The sequence below is a fragment of the Coregonus lavaretus genome, assembly GCF_964263955.1.
Source record: "Coregonus lavaretus genome assembly, contig: HAP1_SCAFFOLD_6375, whole genome shotgun sequence".
In the NCBI taxonomy this organism is placed as follows: Eukaryota; Metazoa; Chordata; class Actinopteri; order Salmoniformes; family Salmonidae; genus Coregonus; species Coregonus lavaretus.
In genome coordinates, this window is record NW_028161495.1 from 15,818 (window position 1) to 33,212 (window position 17,395).

General features: G+C 44.0%; 2 protein-coding genes across 2 annotated transcripts in view; both read left to right on the plus strand.

Moving 5' to 3' along the window:
- LOC311120630 (tripartite motif-containing protein 16-like) overlaps positions 1-14,590 on the plus strand; it is a 27,932-nt gene extending 13,342 nt beyond the window's left edge. Inside the window, exon 5 of the mRNA XM_084195211.1 lies at positions 13,870-14,590. Coding sequence (XP_084051337.1) covers positions 13,870-13,876 — 7 coding nt within the window. The 3' untranslated portion in view covers positions 13,877-14,590. The remainder of the gene's footprint in view (positions 1-13,869) is intronic.
- LOC311120629 (tripartite motif-containing protein 16-like) lies at positions 709-14,803 on the plus strand. The gene is made up of 6 exons (XM_084195209.1): positions 709-1,407; positions 1,821-1,916; positions 12,289-12,522; positions 12,621-12,780; positions 12,906-12,965; positions 13,202-14,803. The coding sequence occupies exons 1-6, from the start codon at positions 811-813 to the stop codon at positions 13,708-13,710; spliced, it is 1,656 nt and encodes a 551-aa protein (XP_084051335.1). The 5' UTR covers positions 709-810; the 3' UTR covers positions 13,711-14,803.
- The last annotated feature ends 2,592 nt before the right edge of the window (positions 14,804-17,395 follow it).

The following is a 17,395-nucleotide window of genomic DNA, read 5'->3' on the forward strand; positions in this document are numbered from 1 at the left end:
TGAATGAGTAGGTGTTCTAAAACTGCCTTATTGCTATTAACGTACCAACGTAATTAGAGCAGTAAAATAAATGTTTTGTATACGGTCTGATATACCACGGCTGTCGGCCAATCAGCATTCAGGGCTTGAACTACCCAGTTTATAAATATATTTACACTCCAGACTCCTACATTGCTCGTCCTAATATTTATATATTTCTTAATTCCATTCCTTTACTTTTTAGATGTGTGTATTGTTAGTTATTACTGCACTGTTAGAGCCAGGAACACAAGCATTTCGCTACACCTGCAATAACATCTGCTAAATATGTGTATGTGACCAATAATTTGATTTGATTTTTGAAAGTGTTACATCATTCTCAATCCGCATTGCGTTGTGCCTAAGAACAGCCCTTAGCTGTGGTAGTGTATATTGGCCATATACCACACCTCCTCAGGCCTTATTGCTTAATTATAACACATTAGTGTATTATAAGGCATTATAAAGGTCATTAAAATAATTATACATATGTTCTTCATAGAAACTGTTATCCTTTATATATTCTAACAACTCACATTTTAAGATTCATTATTTCATTTGTTCCATGTTAAGGACTGTAACCTAGGAACACAACTATTTGTCTCCCTCTTCCTGTTGCATGCAGTTCCTCTCTCTCTTCCTCCATTCCTCTAACCCCTCCCTCCCTCCTTTTAACCCCACCCCTCTGGCAGAACCAGGAAGTCCCTCCCCTCCACAAACTCTCTTCTGAGGAAACGAAACTGATCTGAGTCTCTGTGTCGTCTGTCTGTGTGAGAGTGAACAACCGTCCAAATGGCTCAGCAAGGAGTTCTGCTGGACCAGGACCAGTTCTGTTGTTCTGTCTGTCTGGATCTACTGAAGGAGCCGGTCACCATCCCCTGTGGACACAGTTACTGTAGAAGCTGTATTGAGGGCTGCTGGGATCAGGATGTTCTGAAAGGGGTCTATAGCTGTCCTCAGTGCAGACAGACCTTCACTCCAAGGCCTAATCTGACGAAAAGTAACATATTGGCTGAGTTGGTGGAGAAACTGAAGAAGACAGGACTCCAGGCTGCTCCCCCTCCTGCTCTGTGCTATACTGGACCTGGAGATGTGGCGTGTGATTTCTGCACTGGGACCAGAAAGCAGAAAGCCCTCATGTCCTGTCTGGTGTGTCTGGCCTCTTACTGTGAGACTCACCTCCAACCTCACTATGAATCTCCTGCTTTCAAGAAGCACAAGCTGGTCAAAGCCACCGCACAACTACAGGAGAAGATCTGCTCTCATCATGACAAACTGCTGGAGGTTTTCTGTCGTACCGATCAGCAGTGTATCTGTTATCTGTGTACAATGGATGAACATAAAGGCCATGATACAGTGTCAGCTGCAGCAGAGAGGACTGAGAAACAGGTAAGACCAGAACTACTTGTTGGTGACTGTCTGATAAACAAATAATTAAACATACAGTAGGAATTAAGGTTGTTTGAATATGAGATCATTCAAAATATATCGATCCACGGCAGAACAAATATGAACACAAACCTTGATTATATAGATATGCTAACCCAGATTCTCCAAATGTATCACAATTTTCTAAAATCAAACACCATTATCATTCGTTATCAAACACCCAATCAGCTCCCCTGTTTTGTGCACTGTTAAAACTATAATCATTCACATAACAACTTAATTATATAATTTCACACAGACTCTTCCTCAACATTTTAATCCCTATCTTCTATCGGCCCTATGTCCCATTACTATACTATTGATCTACTGGACAAATAAAGCTTGATAGCTCATTGAAGAGTGATTCTCCACAGAGGCAGCTGGGGATGAGTCAGCAGAACGTCCAGCAGAGATTCCAGGAGAGAGAGAAGGAGCTGAAGGAGCTCCAACAGGCTGTGGAGTCTCTCAAGGTGAGTATTGTTGACCAGAGGAGACACACCATTTCACTTCTCTCCTCCAGTCAGAGAGAGAGGGGGGCCCGTCTCCAATCCCACTGGCTCCACTGTTGGGAACAGGCTGTCTGGTCCCCTTTCAGAGAATATACTGCTTAATGTAACCGGCGGGATATGAACCCGGGTCTACTGAGGGAGAAAACAACATCTTGACCGTTTCACCAAGAGGACATTCCCTATTGGGCTGAGGGCCGACACTGATTTTGAAGTCGAAGGCGGGGTTACCTCATCACATAACCATGAGTAACCATGACCGACTCATGTCCCCTATACATTAACATGGAGCTCTCTCTCTCTCTCTCTCTCTCAATTCAATTGAATTCAAAGGGCTTTATTGGCATGGGAAACATATGTTTACATTGCCACAGCAAGTGAAATAGATACTAAACAAAAGTGAAATAAACCACCAGAAATTAACAGTAAACATTACACTCACAAAAGTTTCAATGGAATAGAGACATTTCAAATGTTATAACTCAAGTGCAAACAGAGTGAGCCATTCGCCAGACCGAGTTCTGGAGGTGAAATGGAAATGAATGAGGGAGAGTTAAGTGAGGTAGAAGGTGTGGTGAAGAGCTCAGAACCAGAGCCTGGCATCAATGGACATGATAAAGAAGAATCTGGTGCAGTAGGAGTTACATTGTAGGAAAAAGTGGATCCATACCTTTTGGCAGATCCATTTGTGGTTTCAGGGTGGGTGGGAAAGGAGTTGGGTGCAGTTGAATCAGTGAAGGTAACCTGTAGTGGACTTGTGATATTTGTTTGTGTTTCTTCTGACCAGAGGGAGTGGGCGCTCCGTGTCACGCAACTTGGGTCAAGATCTGTTTCTTGCTTTGCTCTTAGGAACAGGGCACCATTGAAAGGAGTGATTTCTGGGGTAGCGTTAAGTGTAGAAGTGGAGCAATTAAGGTTGAAGACTGCTGGTGTTTGTGATTCCCGCCGTTTGGTGCAACACAGACCCGGTGGTGAGCGTGGTGAAACAGAGGAGTCACTGTCAGTCCTTTTGAGGTTTGAGTCTTTACCCAACAAAGTCATGGTAGGATATATCAGTTATCCTGTTAGAGCTTTTGTGGCGAATCCACTGTGCTGATTCAGGTGCAACGTTTATGGTAATGTTGCAGCAGTTTGTAGGAGGGAGATTCCAAGATGTGAGAAGTGTGCAGGAGGGCATGGGATAGAGGTTTGTGTAGTTTCGGTGGATAAAGTTGTGTGTGTCAACTGTTGGGATGCCCATGTTGCTGGGGATCGGAAGTGTCCAGTGCGAGAGAGGCAGGTTGAGGTGGCTAGAGTCAGAGTAGTGCAGAAGGTGTCGTATGCTGAGACAGTGAAGAAAGTAGAGGAGGATGGGTCAAGGGTGAGAGATCCTGAGAGGATCCCTGTGAGTAGTAGATCTGTGCCAGCACAGAGGGATAGGCCAACGAGTGATATATGCTTCAGTAAAGTTAGCTTCTTAGAGTTCATAGCAATGGTTATCAACTGTACCGCAGAAATGGAACGTAAAAAAAAGAAAATAGATATTGTGGTGGCAGCTGCAGAGTAGTATTTGGGCATACAAGATTAGACTTCAGAAGAGTTACAGGGTGTGTTGAGTTGTGGTTTCCTGTCCTCCCAGGTCGTTGGCATGGTGCAGGAGCAGATAGGGTCAAAGTAGTGGAATGGGGTAGTGGGTATTTAATGAGTAGGGTTAGTTGGAAGGGTGTTTTTCTGTATTATTATAATTTCCCCTTTTCCCATTTTGTGTCACAAAGTATAATGGATTTATATTATAGTCCAGCCTCCGTTTATTACTTACGAACAGACCGCAAGTAGTTGGTTAGTTTTGGTAAATTTAAAAATAAAGTGGTTTTCGTGTGCTCTCGGCTGTGTGCCAAGCGGAATCCATTAAAAATTTAACTTTTCGTAGACAAGTGTTTGTTTCTTAACAAACTTCAAGGTTACGCAGGGGAGGGGTGGAACACAGGGTTTGCTAGCACAGATAGTTTTGGGTGTTTCTATTGTAGGGATGTAGGACATAATGCTAATGCAGACAAGCGCGACCAGCCGGCAGCGGGGGCTAGGACTAGGCTGGACACACTACATTTTGAACGCCTTTTTCTGATAAAACTACTTAATTGCATCCACCATGGAGCCCAGTTTCATAATATTACCATATGTCCCAGATGCTTGCCGTAGTTTAGAAATGATAGGGCATGTTTCACCCTGCCAGCTCCTATTAGTTGTATTGAGCTCTGTGGCACCAACTCGCCTAATGAAAGTTCTATTCCCAGCCCATTGTTCTGCGTCACAATGCCAGCTTCACTATTATGGGCTGGTAATGAGACCAGCCCGTATTAACATTGTAGCTTTACCTCAGGTAACTTATTATTAACAAGGTTATGACTACTTGGTGAGCAAACTCACTGTTCACCTGGGTACACCTTGTGGTGACCCACAGTCAGTGGCGGCTCCTGAAAAAATTCTCAGGGGGGGCAATTTTTCTGATGATTTAGGTGACCTACACACATTTTAAAAAAGATATGTCCAGCAACAACATGAAGACAGGGGCAGCATATAAGTCAATGCCAGAAGCATTTATTGACTGATCTCAAAAGTGTTGGCTTACAAAAGCAAAATAAGTTATCACTGTAAAAATAATCAAGGGTGTTCTTTCACATTCCTCAACACTTCATAAACAATATGCATTTCCATAAACAAATGAAATATCAGCTGAAAATACAGCATCTTGGTATTTGTTCAGATTGCAGGATCAACAAGAGCTTTTACCACATTTTTTGCCTCATGGTTGAATTGGAAATATGTGCACCTGAGCATAATTCACAACAAGCAAGCAGGAGCTTTTGATAGAGGCTACTGAAAACATTGATGCAAGTTATTGGTAATAAGAAATTTTTATAGACTTCCATATTCTTCCCTCTTGTATAGATTTGTGAAAATGAACAGTGATAGACATTTTGCCTGAAAACAGAATTTGAAAATAATTTATAGAAAAGGTAAACACAGCTATCTGTATGGCTTTGTAAAAATGAACAACCATATTCTGGCCAATTGTATAGATTTGTAAATATGAACAACCATATTCTGGCCAATTGTATAGATTTGTAAAAATGAAGATTATTATTATTTTTTAACTTTTTTTAAAATGAAAAATAACTATTTTAAACAACATCAACTGTGAACTGATTTGGGCGTGTGTGTGTTAAAGAGACAGACAGGGAGGGACAAAGAGAGAGAGAGGCTACATTACTTGTACTGAAACTGTTCTCTTCTCTCTTTCAATGCAGCAAAGCGGTCAATGACTTTCTCATTGAAATCAGGCATGCTGAGGACTAGTTCCCTCTCCATGGAAAGCATGGCCAGTGCATTCAGACGTTCCTGGCCCATTGAATGGCAAAAAGACCGTTCAGTCTCTCCAAAAGCACACTGGCGATTGAGACAATATGTTCCCTCATGACCGCTAGCATACACTCCAGTTACAGTAGCTCGTTTTGAATGGTCTTTGATGTGAACTTCTTTCAAAGAGACAATCGAGTTGCACTGAAGGCTAGCCATCTTGATAGTAGTACGTGAATTGATTGACGCTGCTACCCGCTCTTTTCTTAGTTACGTTCATGGTTATGTTACGTATGACGAAAGCGCGTAAGTGCAAGCCCTCAGAAACCCATAGAGATTGTATTGAAAGCTCTGATATTTGAAAAAAAAAGATTTTACATGACAGGCTATGAGAGACTTCTGGGCGATTTTCAACCTGACTGAAATCGCCCCAAAGGGGGCGGGGCCATTTGAAGCACGACTTTAGCCTGATTGGACATTTAGTGGCAGATCAGACGTCTAGATTAGAACACTGATAACTAATGTTGCTGTGATATAATTGATTAGAAAAAAAATCCCTTCCTTTTCCCGTTTGGCAGTGCGTCGCCCATATCGCCCTAATGAACACACCGCCCCTGCCCACAGTGCTAGCGATGGTTAACCATATTATTTTCATAAAAAGGTGTAAAACCTAAACAGAACGCATTCCTGTCCTCCTTTTTCAAGATGTAGCCGATTTAAACAGCCAGACATTTTTTAAATAAATACATTTTTACAAAATAATTGTACGATTTATTGTTTCTAAATTGTTGCTGGGTAATTTGTTTGTTAGTAGGCATCAAATTGAGCGAATGCTGCGCAGGTTCACTGAGTTGTAAACTAAATGGATAGGTGTAGCTTATTGATTTATAGATCTAACACAGTTGCTACCTCAGATTATGAGCCTAGCAAGTGTTGTGAATGAGGTATGTAGTACCCACAGAAGGCCACAGGGAGGAGCAAGAGAGCTATAACCCATACAGTTTTTTGCTTTAAACACCCTAAACCTAACAATCAATCATATGTGTTTATAAAGTCCTTTTTACATCAGCAGATGTCACAAAGTGCTATACAGAAACTCTAACCCTACTTATAACCTATTTTAGCCTTAACTCTAACCCCTAACCCTAATTCTAGGGTGGAGTAGCCTAGAACACGTTGAGAACTTATTTTAGTAATAATTTTATGTTAGTAAATACCATTATAGTACTAAATAGCATTTATTGTTATTTTTTTAATAAAACCTATGTAACCTTTATTAGTCATTTTATTATAGGTATTATTGCAAGGCAGAACACTTGATAAACAACACATTTGTTTTATTTTTTAAATGTGGTTTGAACTGGGTGTGACCTAGTAACCTCTATGTGAAAGTCCAGCAATTGGCATGTCATAGGTGGGGCTGGTTTGAGACTGATCTCCAGAATTAATAAGAAAAATACACTTTATTTCTCAGCTGCCTCACCAATGTCTTTACGTGAATTAATAACTTTTAATTGCTAAATATTTCCAATAGATGGCTGCATAAGACCATGAAGCATCAGTTATAGGCTACAAGCATAAAATAGCATGCAACCAAAGACTATGTCCTATGATTTTCTAAAAAGGTCACTCATTACTTTACAGTTAGCTATATATCTCGTATTAGGCCTGTGTTGCTTTTGGGAGAGCAACAAAATATTAACTCTAGCAGGTATTGAACCCCGGCCAAATAGTCACTAGTCAGATGCGCTAACCTCAACCCTAGTAAACATGCATTATGACATCATCTTAATATCTCATATATTACAGCCCACCAATAAATCATGCAACCATCGCTGTTAGAAAATTTACCTCAACATGCCCCTCGCTTGTGCTAGAAGGCAGAGTGCTCGCTGCCGCTGACGGCACAAGCTTTTTGCGGGGCTTGTTGAGTTGGCTACTTGTTCGAGAAGGCAGAGTGGCTCTGTGCTGGTTGATGAATTTGACAATGAATGTACTAGAAAAACACATGTCGACCAGAGGTGACTGAATTAATGTTTGCGCTTTTTGATAATTGTTATAGTAATGAGGTATAATTTTAAAACATGAGCATAAAAACAGGTAATAATAAACATGAATCATCATTATATTACTTCACAGTAATGTGTTTTCAGTCCTTTCTCTTGCGTTAGCAGTGTGGAAAGGGACAGTAAAAAGCTCAGGCAGGAGTTTTCCTGTGAGGGGGAGTGGTAGTGTATCCAGGGAGAGAACTAAACTAATCTTCTGAAATGTCATTCATGGTCTTATGCTGCCATCTATTGGAATTATTTAGCAACTGCAGTAGTGCTGAATAAATAATATAATAATAATATGCCATTTAGCAAATTGTATATCCTTACTAAGTGTATCCTTACTAAAGTAGTAATTACTCAAAATTGCTAAATATAAAATGTTCTAGTTCATTTGATCACTTACAACCATAAAATAACAATTCATAGCATAACAAACAATGAAACGGACATAAACCAAAAACACCATACATTTAGTTAATTATCTAAAAAAGTATATATATATTTAGTTGTGTGACATTATCTGCCAAAGTAACACCCCCTTAACATATAAACAGACACTGGACACAGACACTGAAAATTAGCTTTTTTTATATAAATCTGGTAGTTCTCAAAATAGCCTTTGCTTTGCTGAGCAGTTCGTTTTCAGGAGTGTGCTGCCTGCCTGCCTTCAGAGGAGTCTGTCTGTGAATAATGTAAAGTTAATAAGTTATTGCCACGCTTTCACAGAGGCCTAGTTTACATTTACATGTGAGTCATTTAGCAGACGCTCTTATCCAGAACGACAAGGGTTAAGTGCCTAAATCTGTCGATGTACAAGGGTACAGATTTCTCACCTAGTCGGCTCGGGGATTCGAACCAGCCACCTTTAGATTACTGCCCAACGCTCTTAACCGCTAGATTAAGACGCTTTGGCCTCAGGCTAGTGTTCCAGCTCAGCCAATGTTCTTTGGCCGTTTTACAGCCTTCAGTGAATTTTGACTTGTTCTATTGTCCAGCCTACTAGGATTCAGGGGGCAGAGGCTGGGAGGAGAGTAGAGCAGGGTCAAGTGGTGGTGGTACCAGGAAGGAGGAGAGTAGAGCAGGGTCAAGTGGTGGTGGTACCAGGAAGGAGGAGAGTAGAGCAGGGTCAAGTGGTGGTGGTACCAGGAGGGAGGAGAGTAGAGCAGGGTCAAGTGGTGGTGGTACCAGGAAGGAGGAGAGTAGAGCAGGGTCAAGTGGTGGTGGTACCAGGAAGGAGGAGTGTAGAGCAGGGTCAAGTGGTGGTGGTACCAGGAAGGAGGAGAGTAGAGCAGGGTCAAGTGGTGGTGGTACCAGGAGGGAGGAGAGTAGAGCAGGGTCAAGTGGTGGTGGTACCAGGAAGGAGGAGAGTAGAGCAGGGTCAAGTGGTGGTGGTACCAGGAGGGAGGAGAGTAGAGCAGGGTCAAGTGGTGGTGGTACCAGGAAGGAGGAGAGTAGAGCAGGGTCAAGTGGTGGTGGTACCAGGAAGGAGGAGAGTAGTGATTGGCCAAGTGGTGGTGCGCAGACCGTGGAGAAAGCGGTGGTGGGGAGGGTTGCAGCTGGGCTACATGAGCTGAGGCAGGTTTCTGTAGTAACAGAGACTCCGGTGGGCGAAGGCTTGGTGGGCTCATCCCAGGAAATATTGCCTGTCATTGGGGAAGAGGCTCTGATCAGGGGGGAAGTGCAGGGGGGCAGAGACTGGGGAGGAGGAGGACGGTACCGTGCCAATGGAGGAGGAGGAAGAGGGGGGAGGTGAGTCTGCGGGAGAGGAGGACAAGGCGGTCTCGTTTTCAGACGGCTCATTGGATCCAGAGCTGACAGCCAGTCAGGCTAAGGTCCCAGTATATACGCTGAGAGAACTTTCTAGGTTCCTGATGGAGACTAAAGGGGAAAAAGAAGGTTCTGCTGGAGTCTTATTTGATTGATCCTGGAAGGTTTGTAAGGTCAGTACAACACGTGATGAAGAATGAGGGGTTTAGTGTCCTCTCACCCAGGAAGCGGTATAGGCTGAGAAAATGGGTCATGGGTTCTTAAGGGCATGTCTTCAGAATCTGCTTAAATTGATGGTTTTTTCTGGCATGGTGGCTTTATGGGCTTCTCTACTGGTTTCTGATTGTGGTGATTTCCCTCCCACCTCTTATGGAGATTTCACGGTTAGACTTCCTTAACATGAACGGTGACAGAGACGGGGAATAAGTCAAACAAAAACATTTAAACGTGATTTTTTTGCAAGAGACACAGTGATGTGATTAATGAAGTGTATTGGGGGTCTGGTGGAAGGGGGCGCAGGTGCTGAGCCATGGCACAAATCTTAGTGCAGGGGTAGCAAAAGAGGTGTGTAAGGGTAGGTTGTTAGTGGTTAGAGCCAAAATCAATTTCCTTGTCTTTGCTTTCCAAAATGTGTCTGCACCTAGTACAGGGCTCAGTTCTCTGTTTCACCAGGGCCCAGGCAGGTGTCCTATTGGAAATTCCATGTAAAGCTCTTCCAAGATGTCACTTTTTGCTCAAACTTCCAAGGCTTTTGGGAGAGGTGGGGACAGCAGAAGGGGGAGTAACTTCTGTTGTGGGGGAGAGGAGGGAGCCTGATGGGTGGGTAACTTCTGTTGTGGGGAGATGAGGGAGCCTGATGGGTGGGTAACTTCTGTTGTGGGGAGATGAGGGGGCCTGATGGGTGGGTAACTTCTGTTGTGGGGAGATGAGGCCGCGGCTGTGGAGTTGTACTCTGATTTATAGAGGGCATAACTCTGTGATCCTGGGTGTTCTCAGGTTCTGCTCACAGACCTTTCCAAACTCTCTTTGTCACAGAGAATTGACATTTCCCTGGCCTTTCACAAACTCTCAGCTGCCGTCTCTCAGACGGTCTGCCTCTGATATTTTTTTAAAAGGTCTGGGAACTTATTGGACAGGACGTGTGTTGCTACTGTACCGTACGGAGGTGGGCTGGAGGGAACAAGCATGTGCTCTGTTGAGGAGGGCTGGTGGTTTGGGGCTGGATCAGCAGCTCTTCATCATGCGGCAGGAGAGACTCAATACAGCAGGGGTCTCTGATTTCTATGCTGCAGTACTGAGGGCTGGAGCAGCCTGAGGAGGGGCCACCACCGTTTCCAACACTGCAAGTGACAGCAGAGACTGGGGACTGGCAGGAGAGTCTGGAGGACTTACTGACTTTTAACACTCTGAGCTTAGTGGGAGTGAAGGGGCATCAGTGGCAGGGGGTTGTGGGGGCTGAGAGCATGGCAGGGTATAGGTGGAGGGTGCTCTATAAGCTCCCAGTGCTGGAAAGGTCAGGGGTCGTCCAGTGGAGGGTATACATTTACATTTACATTTTAGTCATTTAGCAGACGCTCTTAACCAGAGCGACTTACAGGAGCAATTAGGGTTAAGTGCCTTGCTCAAGGGCACATTAACGTCATTTAGCAGACGCTCTTAGCCAGAGCGACTCACAAATTGGTGCGTTCACCCTATAGCCAGTGGGATAACCACTTTACAATTTGGGGGGGGGGGGGGGGGGGTTAGAAGGAATACTTTAGCCTATCCCAGGTATTCCTTAAAGAGGTGGGGTTTCAAATGTCTCCGGAAGGTGGTGAGTGACTCCGCTGTCCTGGCGTCGTGAGGGAGCTTGTTCCACCATTGGGGTGCCAGAGCAGCGAACAGTTTTGACTGGGCTGAGGGGGAGCTGTGCTTCCGCAGAGGAAGGGGAGCCAGCAGGCCAGAGGTGGATGAACGCAATGTCCTCGTTTGGGTGTAGGGACTGATCAGAGCCTGAAGGTACAGGGGTGCCGTTCCCCTCACTGCTCCAAAGGCAAGCACCATGGTCTTGTAGCGGATGCGAGCTTCAATTGGAAGCCAGTGGAGTGTGCGGAGGAGGGGGGTGACGTGAGAGAACTTGGGAAGGTTGAACACCAGACGGGCTGCGGCATTCTGGATGAGTTGTAGGGGTTTAATGGCACAGGCAGGGAGCCCAGCCAACAGCGAGTTGCAGTAGTCCAGACGGGAGATGACAAGTGCCTGGACCAGGACCTGCGCCGCTTCCTGTGTAAGGCAGGGTCGCACTCTCCGAATGTTGTAGAGCATGAACCTGCAGGAGCGGGTCACCGCCTTGATGTTGGCGGAGAACGACAGGGTGTTGTCCAGGGTCACGCCTAGGCTCTTCGCACTCTGGGAGGAGGACACAGCGGAGTTGTCTACCGTGATGGCGAGATCATGGAACGGGCAGTCCTTCCCGGGGAGGAAGAGCAGCTCCGTCTTGCCAGGGTTCAGCTTGAGGTGGTGATCCGTCATCCATACTGATATGTCTGCCAGACATGCAGAGATGCGATTCGCCACCTGGTGATCAGAAGGGGGAAAGGAGAAGATTAGTTGTGTATCGTCAGCGTAGCAATGATAGGAAAGGCCATGTGAGGATATGACAGAGCCAAGTGACTTGGTGTATAGGGAGAAAAGGAGAGGGCCCAAAACCGATCCCTGGGGGACACCAGTGGTGAGAGCACGTGGTGCGGAGACAGCTTCCCGCCACGCCACTTGGTACATGGAGCCCTGGACACCAATAGCTGGTTGGCTCGGGTTGACCTGGGAGTTGGGGAGGGGTGTCCGTTTTCTGCAATGACAGACTGTTCATCATGTTTTTTCTGTGTTGCCAGGGTAATGCCATTACTGTTGACGCCTTAGGGTTGAGTTTGAGTTGTACAAAATGATCAACAGTGTGGAGATGTTTCAGGAGGTATGGGGGCTCAGGGGGGCTGTCTGTACGGCTGGAGAGGAGGGGTTGGATGGACGGTTGGAATGTGGTGCTGGTTGGTGTATTGTACTGTGGTGTTGGGTACTGGATAATGTGATTGTGTAGAGGTTGTGGTGTCACGCAATGTGCTTTTAGGGGTGGGGGTGTTAGTGTAATGAGGATGGCTCATTAAAGTAAGACAAGTCTCTCTCTCTCTCTCTCTCTCTCTTAACAGACCTCTGCACAGGCAGCAGTGGAGGACAGTGATAAGATCTTTACCGAGCTGATCCGCTCCATTGAGAGAAGGCGCTCTGAGGTGAAGGAGCTGATCAGAGCCCAAGAGAAGGCTCAAGTGAGTCAAGCTGAAGGATTCCTGGAGCAACTGGAGCAGGAGATAGCTGAGCTGAGGAAGAGAAGCACTGAGCTGGAGCAGCTCTCACACACAGAGGATCACATCCATTTCCTCCAGGTAACTCAACTGCCTTGTTACATGTGATATGAAATTAACTTAATGTGAAACTCTCAATCATTTGGTTCTGTTCTCTCTGTCTCTGTCTCTCCCCCCAGAGTTATCAGTCTCTCTCCAGTATCAGTGTATCTTCAGACTTACCCAGCATCGTTGTCTGTCCTCTTCAGTACTTTGGAGATGTGAGTAAGACTGTGTCTGAACTGAGAGAGAAACTAGAAGACGTCCTTAAAGGAGAATGGACCAAGATCTCCTCTACAGGTGTGTTGAAAATAATAAGAACATCAACTTTAGACCATTGAAAGTTCCCTACTAGTCATATACATGTGGAATATGGTATGATGATAACATTCCCTCTCTCTGTGAATGTGTTTGTGTGTCTGTAGTGAATATAGTGGATGTTGTACTGCCTCCAGAGCCCAAGACCAGAGAACAGTTCTTACAATGTGAGTCTCTTTATTCTGAAGTAACTAACAGGCTCTTTTTACTGACACTCCTAACAATCCCTCTAGAAATATATAGCAATAGTAGATCTAATCAAAGACTGGGTATCTATCTGACTCCTCATATTTCTCTGATTTGATCTCTGCTGTGCTCTAATCAAAGACAGGGTAGATACAGTATCTGACTTCACTTATTGTTCTAACTCCCCTCATTGGTCTCTGCTCTGCTCTTCTCCCAGATTCCTGTCAGCTCAAACTGGACCCAAACACAGAAGGCACACACCTCTCTCTGTCTAAAGGGAACAGAAAGGTGACCTATACAGACCAAGACCAACCATATCCTGTTCATCCAGACAGATTCACCAACCGGTGGCAGGTTCTGTGTAGAGAGGGTCTGTCTGGACGCTGTTACTGGGAGGTGGAGTGGAGTGGGTGGTGTGATACAGCAGTCTCATATAAAGACATCAGCAGAACAGAGACAGATGGTGGATTTGGACACAATGACAAGTCCTGGAGTTTAGTGTGTTATAGAGGTGATTATTGTTTCAGACACAATAGTGTTGTGACTAAAGTATCAGGCCCTCGGTCCTCCAGAGTAGGAGTGTACCTGGATCACAAGGCAGGTACTCTGTCCTTCTACAGTGTCTCTGACACAATGACCCTCCTCCACAGAGTCCAGACCACATTCACTCAGCCCCTCTATCCTGGGTTTAATCTCTATGGTACTGCTGAGCTGGTTAAACTGTAGTAGGGTCCACATAGATACTAGTCATGCTGGTGTAGTCTATAGCTGAGCTGGTTAAACTGTAGTAGGGTCCACATAGATACTAGTCATGCTGGTGTAGTCTATAGCTGAGCTGGTTAAACTGTAGTAGGGTCCACATAGATACTAGTCATGCTGGTGTAGTCTATAGCTGAGCTGGTTAAACTGTAGTAGGGTCCACATAGATACTAGTCATGCTGGTGTAGTCTATAGCTGAGCTGGTTAAACTGTAGTAGGGTCCACATAGATACTAGTCATGCTGGTGTAGTCTATAGCTGAGCTGGTTAAACTGTAGTAGGGTCCACATAGATACTAGTCATGCTGGTGTAGTCTATAGCTGAGCTGGTTAAACTGTAGTAGTGTCCACATAGATACTAGTTATGCTGGTGGTGATGGTCTGCAGATAAAAATGCTGAATTTTTCTGTACAATTATTTTTGTCTGACTGATTTAATCTTCAGAGTGTAAGTAAAACGTAATAACGTATTTTTATCAAATGCAATGTTTTAATTGGCTACATTTACATTAATCATGATGTTTGCTGTTAATGTATGTTGGTTGTCATTCAGAATCATTGAAATGTTTTCTCAATTGGTTCTCTGTCTCAATGTCATTTTCCTCAGTATCATGGAACAGGTAGTGTTACTTACTTGCTAATTGAACTATATGGGCCGGTTTCCCGGACACAGATGAAGCCTAGTCCTAGACTAAAAAGCATGTTCAATGGCGATGTCCGGGAAACCGACCCTAAATTTGGCATCTTTTATTTTCCCATACTGCTCAGTCAAGCAATATTAAACCTGTCCAGCAGGTGGTGCTATTAACCAAACAATAAAACCAGCAGATATCTTGACTTGCCACTCAGTATATTTACATTTACGTAATTTAGCCGACACTCTTATCCAGAGCGACTTACACATTTTAATATCAGTAATGTTCAGAATTGTACTTTAATATCATTGGAGATTGATGGTCTTTTTAAACCACTATCTAGAGTCAGGAACAGATGAAGTTAGGTCTGCTACTGTTCAGTTATTAAATATGATTCATGGTGATGGGAAATAAAAAATCCATCTAGTAGTAGTTTTCCTTTGCTATTTATTCCAAGGTGTGTCTTTAACTTGTAAATGGATTGTGTTGAAGCTGGCATGTGGTGTGGATGATAGAATAGAGTGAATAGAGGAGAGAAGAGAGGAGGAGAGGAGAACATCATATAGAAGACAGATAAGATAGAGAGAGAATTCATACCCAGGGGCAGGGACGGCTTGTTCAATAGGGCGATATGGGCGACGCACTGCCAAACGGGAAAAGGAAGGGATTTTTTTTCTAATCAATTATATCACGGCAACAGCAGTTATCAGTGTTCACGTCTGATCTGCCAGCCACTAAATGTCAAATCAGGCTGAAGTCGTGCTTCAAATGGCCCCGCCCGTTTTTGGGGCGATTTCAGTCAAGTTGAAAATCGCCCAGAAGTCTCTCATAGCCTGTCATGTAAAATCTATTTTTTTCACATTTCAAAGCTTTCAATACATTCTCTATGGGTGTCTGTGGGCTTGCACTTACGCGCTTTCGTCATACGTGACGTAACGTTGAACGTAACTAAGACAATGGCGGCTAGCAGCGTCTCTGTTGCGACCTGCAGTGCGGCGTTATTTTATGTTTTTAATTTGTAGACTTAGTTTACAAACATTCTGCCAACCATGGATTTCCAGTGGTTGGTTTTGGACTGATCTTGTTGATCGTGTACATACCCGCTACGAACGGACTAAATAATGAAAACGCTGCTGGCAGCTGAATCCCAATACAGCTGGGAGACTTGGCTGGATGACAGAGTCCCGGACAGAGAAGTGGAGCCGGCCACCTTCACCCTGGTCAGAGCGGACCGCGATCCTGGTAAGAGAGCGACTCTGTACCCCGACATTGAACTGCTTTCTGTGTCATTGCGACCTTACTATCAATTCAATTCAATTTAAGGGCTTTATTGGCATGGGAAACGTGTGTTAACATTGCCAAAGCAAGGGAAGTAGATAGTAAACAAAAGTGAAATAAACAATAAATATTAACAGTAAACATTACAGTCAGAAGTTTCAAAAGAATAAAGACATTTCAAATGTCATATTATGTATATATACAGTGTTGTTACAATGTGCAAATAGTTAAAGTACAAATGGGAAAATAAATAAACAAATATGGGTTGTATTTACAATGGTGTTTGTTCTTCACTGGTTGCCCTTTTCTTGTGGCAACAGGTCACAAATCTTGCAGCTGTGATGGCACACTGTGGTTTTTCACCCAGTAGATAAGGGAGTTTATCAAAATTGGGTTTGTTTTCGAATTCTTTGTGGATCGCTGTAATCTGAAGGAAATATGTGTCTCTAATATGGTCATACATTTGGCAGGAGGTTAGGAAGTGCAGCTCAGTTTCCACCTCATTTTGTGGGCAGTGTGCACATAGCCTGTCTTCTCTTGAGAGCCAGGTCTGCCTACGGCGGCCTTTCTCAATAGCAAGGCTATGGTCACTGAGTCTGTACATAGTCAAAGCTTTCCTTAAGTTTGGGTCAGTCACAGTGGTCAGGTATTCTGCCACTGTGTACTCTCTGTTTAGGGCCAAATAGCATTCTAGTTTGCTCTGTTTTTTTGTTTGTTCTTTCCAATGTGTCAAGTAATTCTCTTTTTGTTTTCTCATGATTTGGTTGGGTCTAATTGTGTTGTTGTTGTTGTTGTTGTTGTTGTCCTGGGGCTGTGTGGGGTCTGTTTGTGTTTGTGAACAGAGGCCCAGGACAAGCTTACTTAGGGGACTCTTCTCCAAGTTCATCTCTCTGTAGGTGATGGCTTTGTTATGGAAGGTTTGGGAATCGCTTCCTTTTAAGTGGTTACTATCTGCCCCGTGAGTTCCCCCAATTGTTTGTTACCGTTGTGTACTGTTGATAATCACAAGTTTACTGGAGAACTGAGACCAAGTAGAGACTTTGGACAGGGTGGATATGGTATAATAAACGCAGTTTATTCAGAGGTAAAGATATCTGGAATCGCGTGCACGGACTCGTGCACGTGTGTAGGTCACCTAAATCATCAGAAAAATTGCCCCTCCTGAGAATTTTTTCAGGAGCCGCCACTGCCCAGGGGAGTTACTGAATCTGGCCCAAATGACACCCTGTTCCCTACGTAGTGCACTAGGCTACTTCTGACCACAGCTAAAGTAGTACACTACATAGGGAATAGGGTGGAGATTGGAGATTTGCTCACTGTCATTAGAATGAAGATTTCCATCCAGGAGTTACTGTCTCTGTCCCAAATCTCTCCCTGTTCCCTACGTAGTGCATTAGGCTTCTTTTGACCAGATCTAAAGTAGTCTTCTAGATTTTACATGTTTTCTCCCTGTCATTAGAAAATTACAATATGGTAAGGACTTTAGTGGTTTCCTCCCCCTTTGTGTTTTTATTGGTTGTGTGTTATGTGTGTTGTTGTGTTAGGTTTTTCCCCTGTGTTCCTAATGGAAAATCCATTAACAATGAATCACAAACAAATTATATTCCAGTTGTGTTTAGACAACTTCATGGTTGACATCCCCCAGTTCTGTTAAGACCTATTGAACTGGGTCACATTCTAAATGGTCCCTTGTATTGATAGTCCATACTGGGCCTAACTGGGGTTAACCATACTGGAGGGTT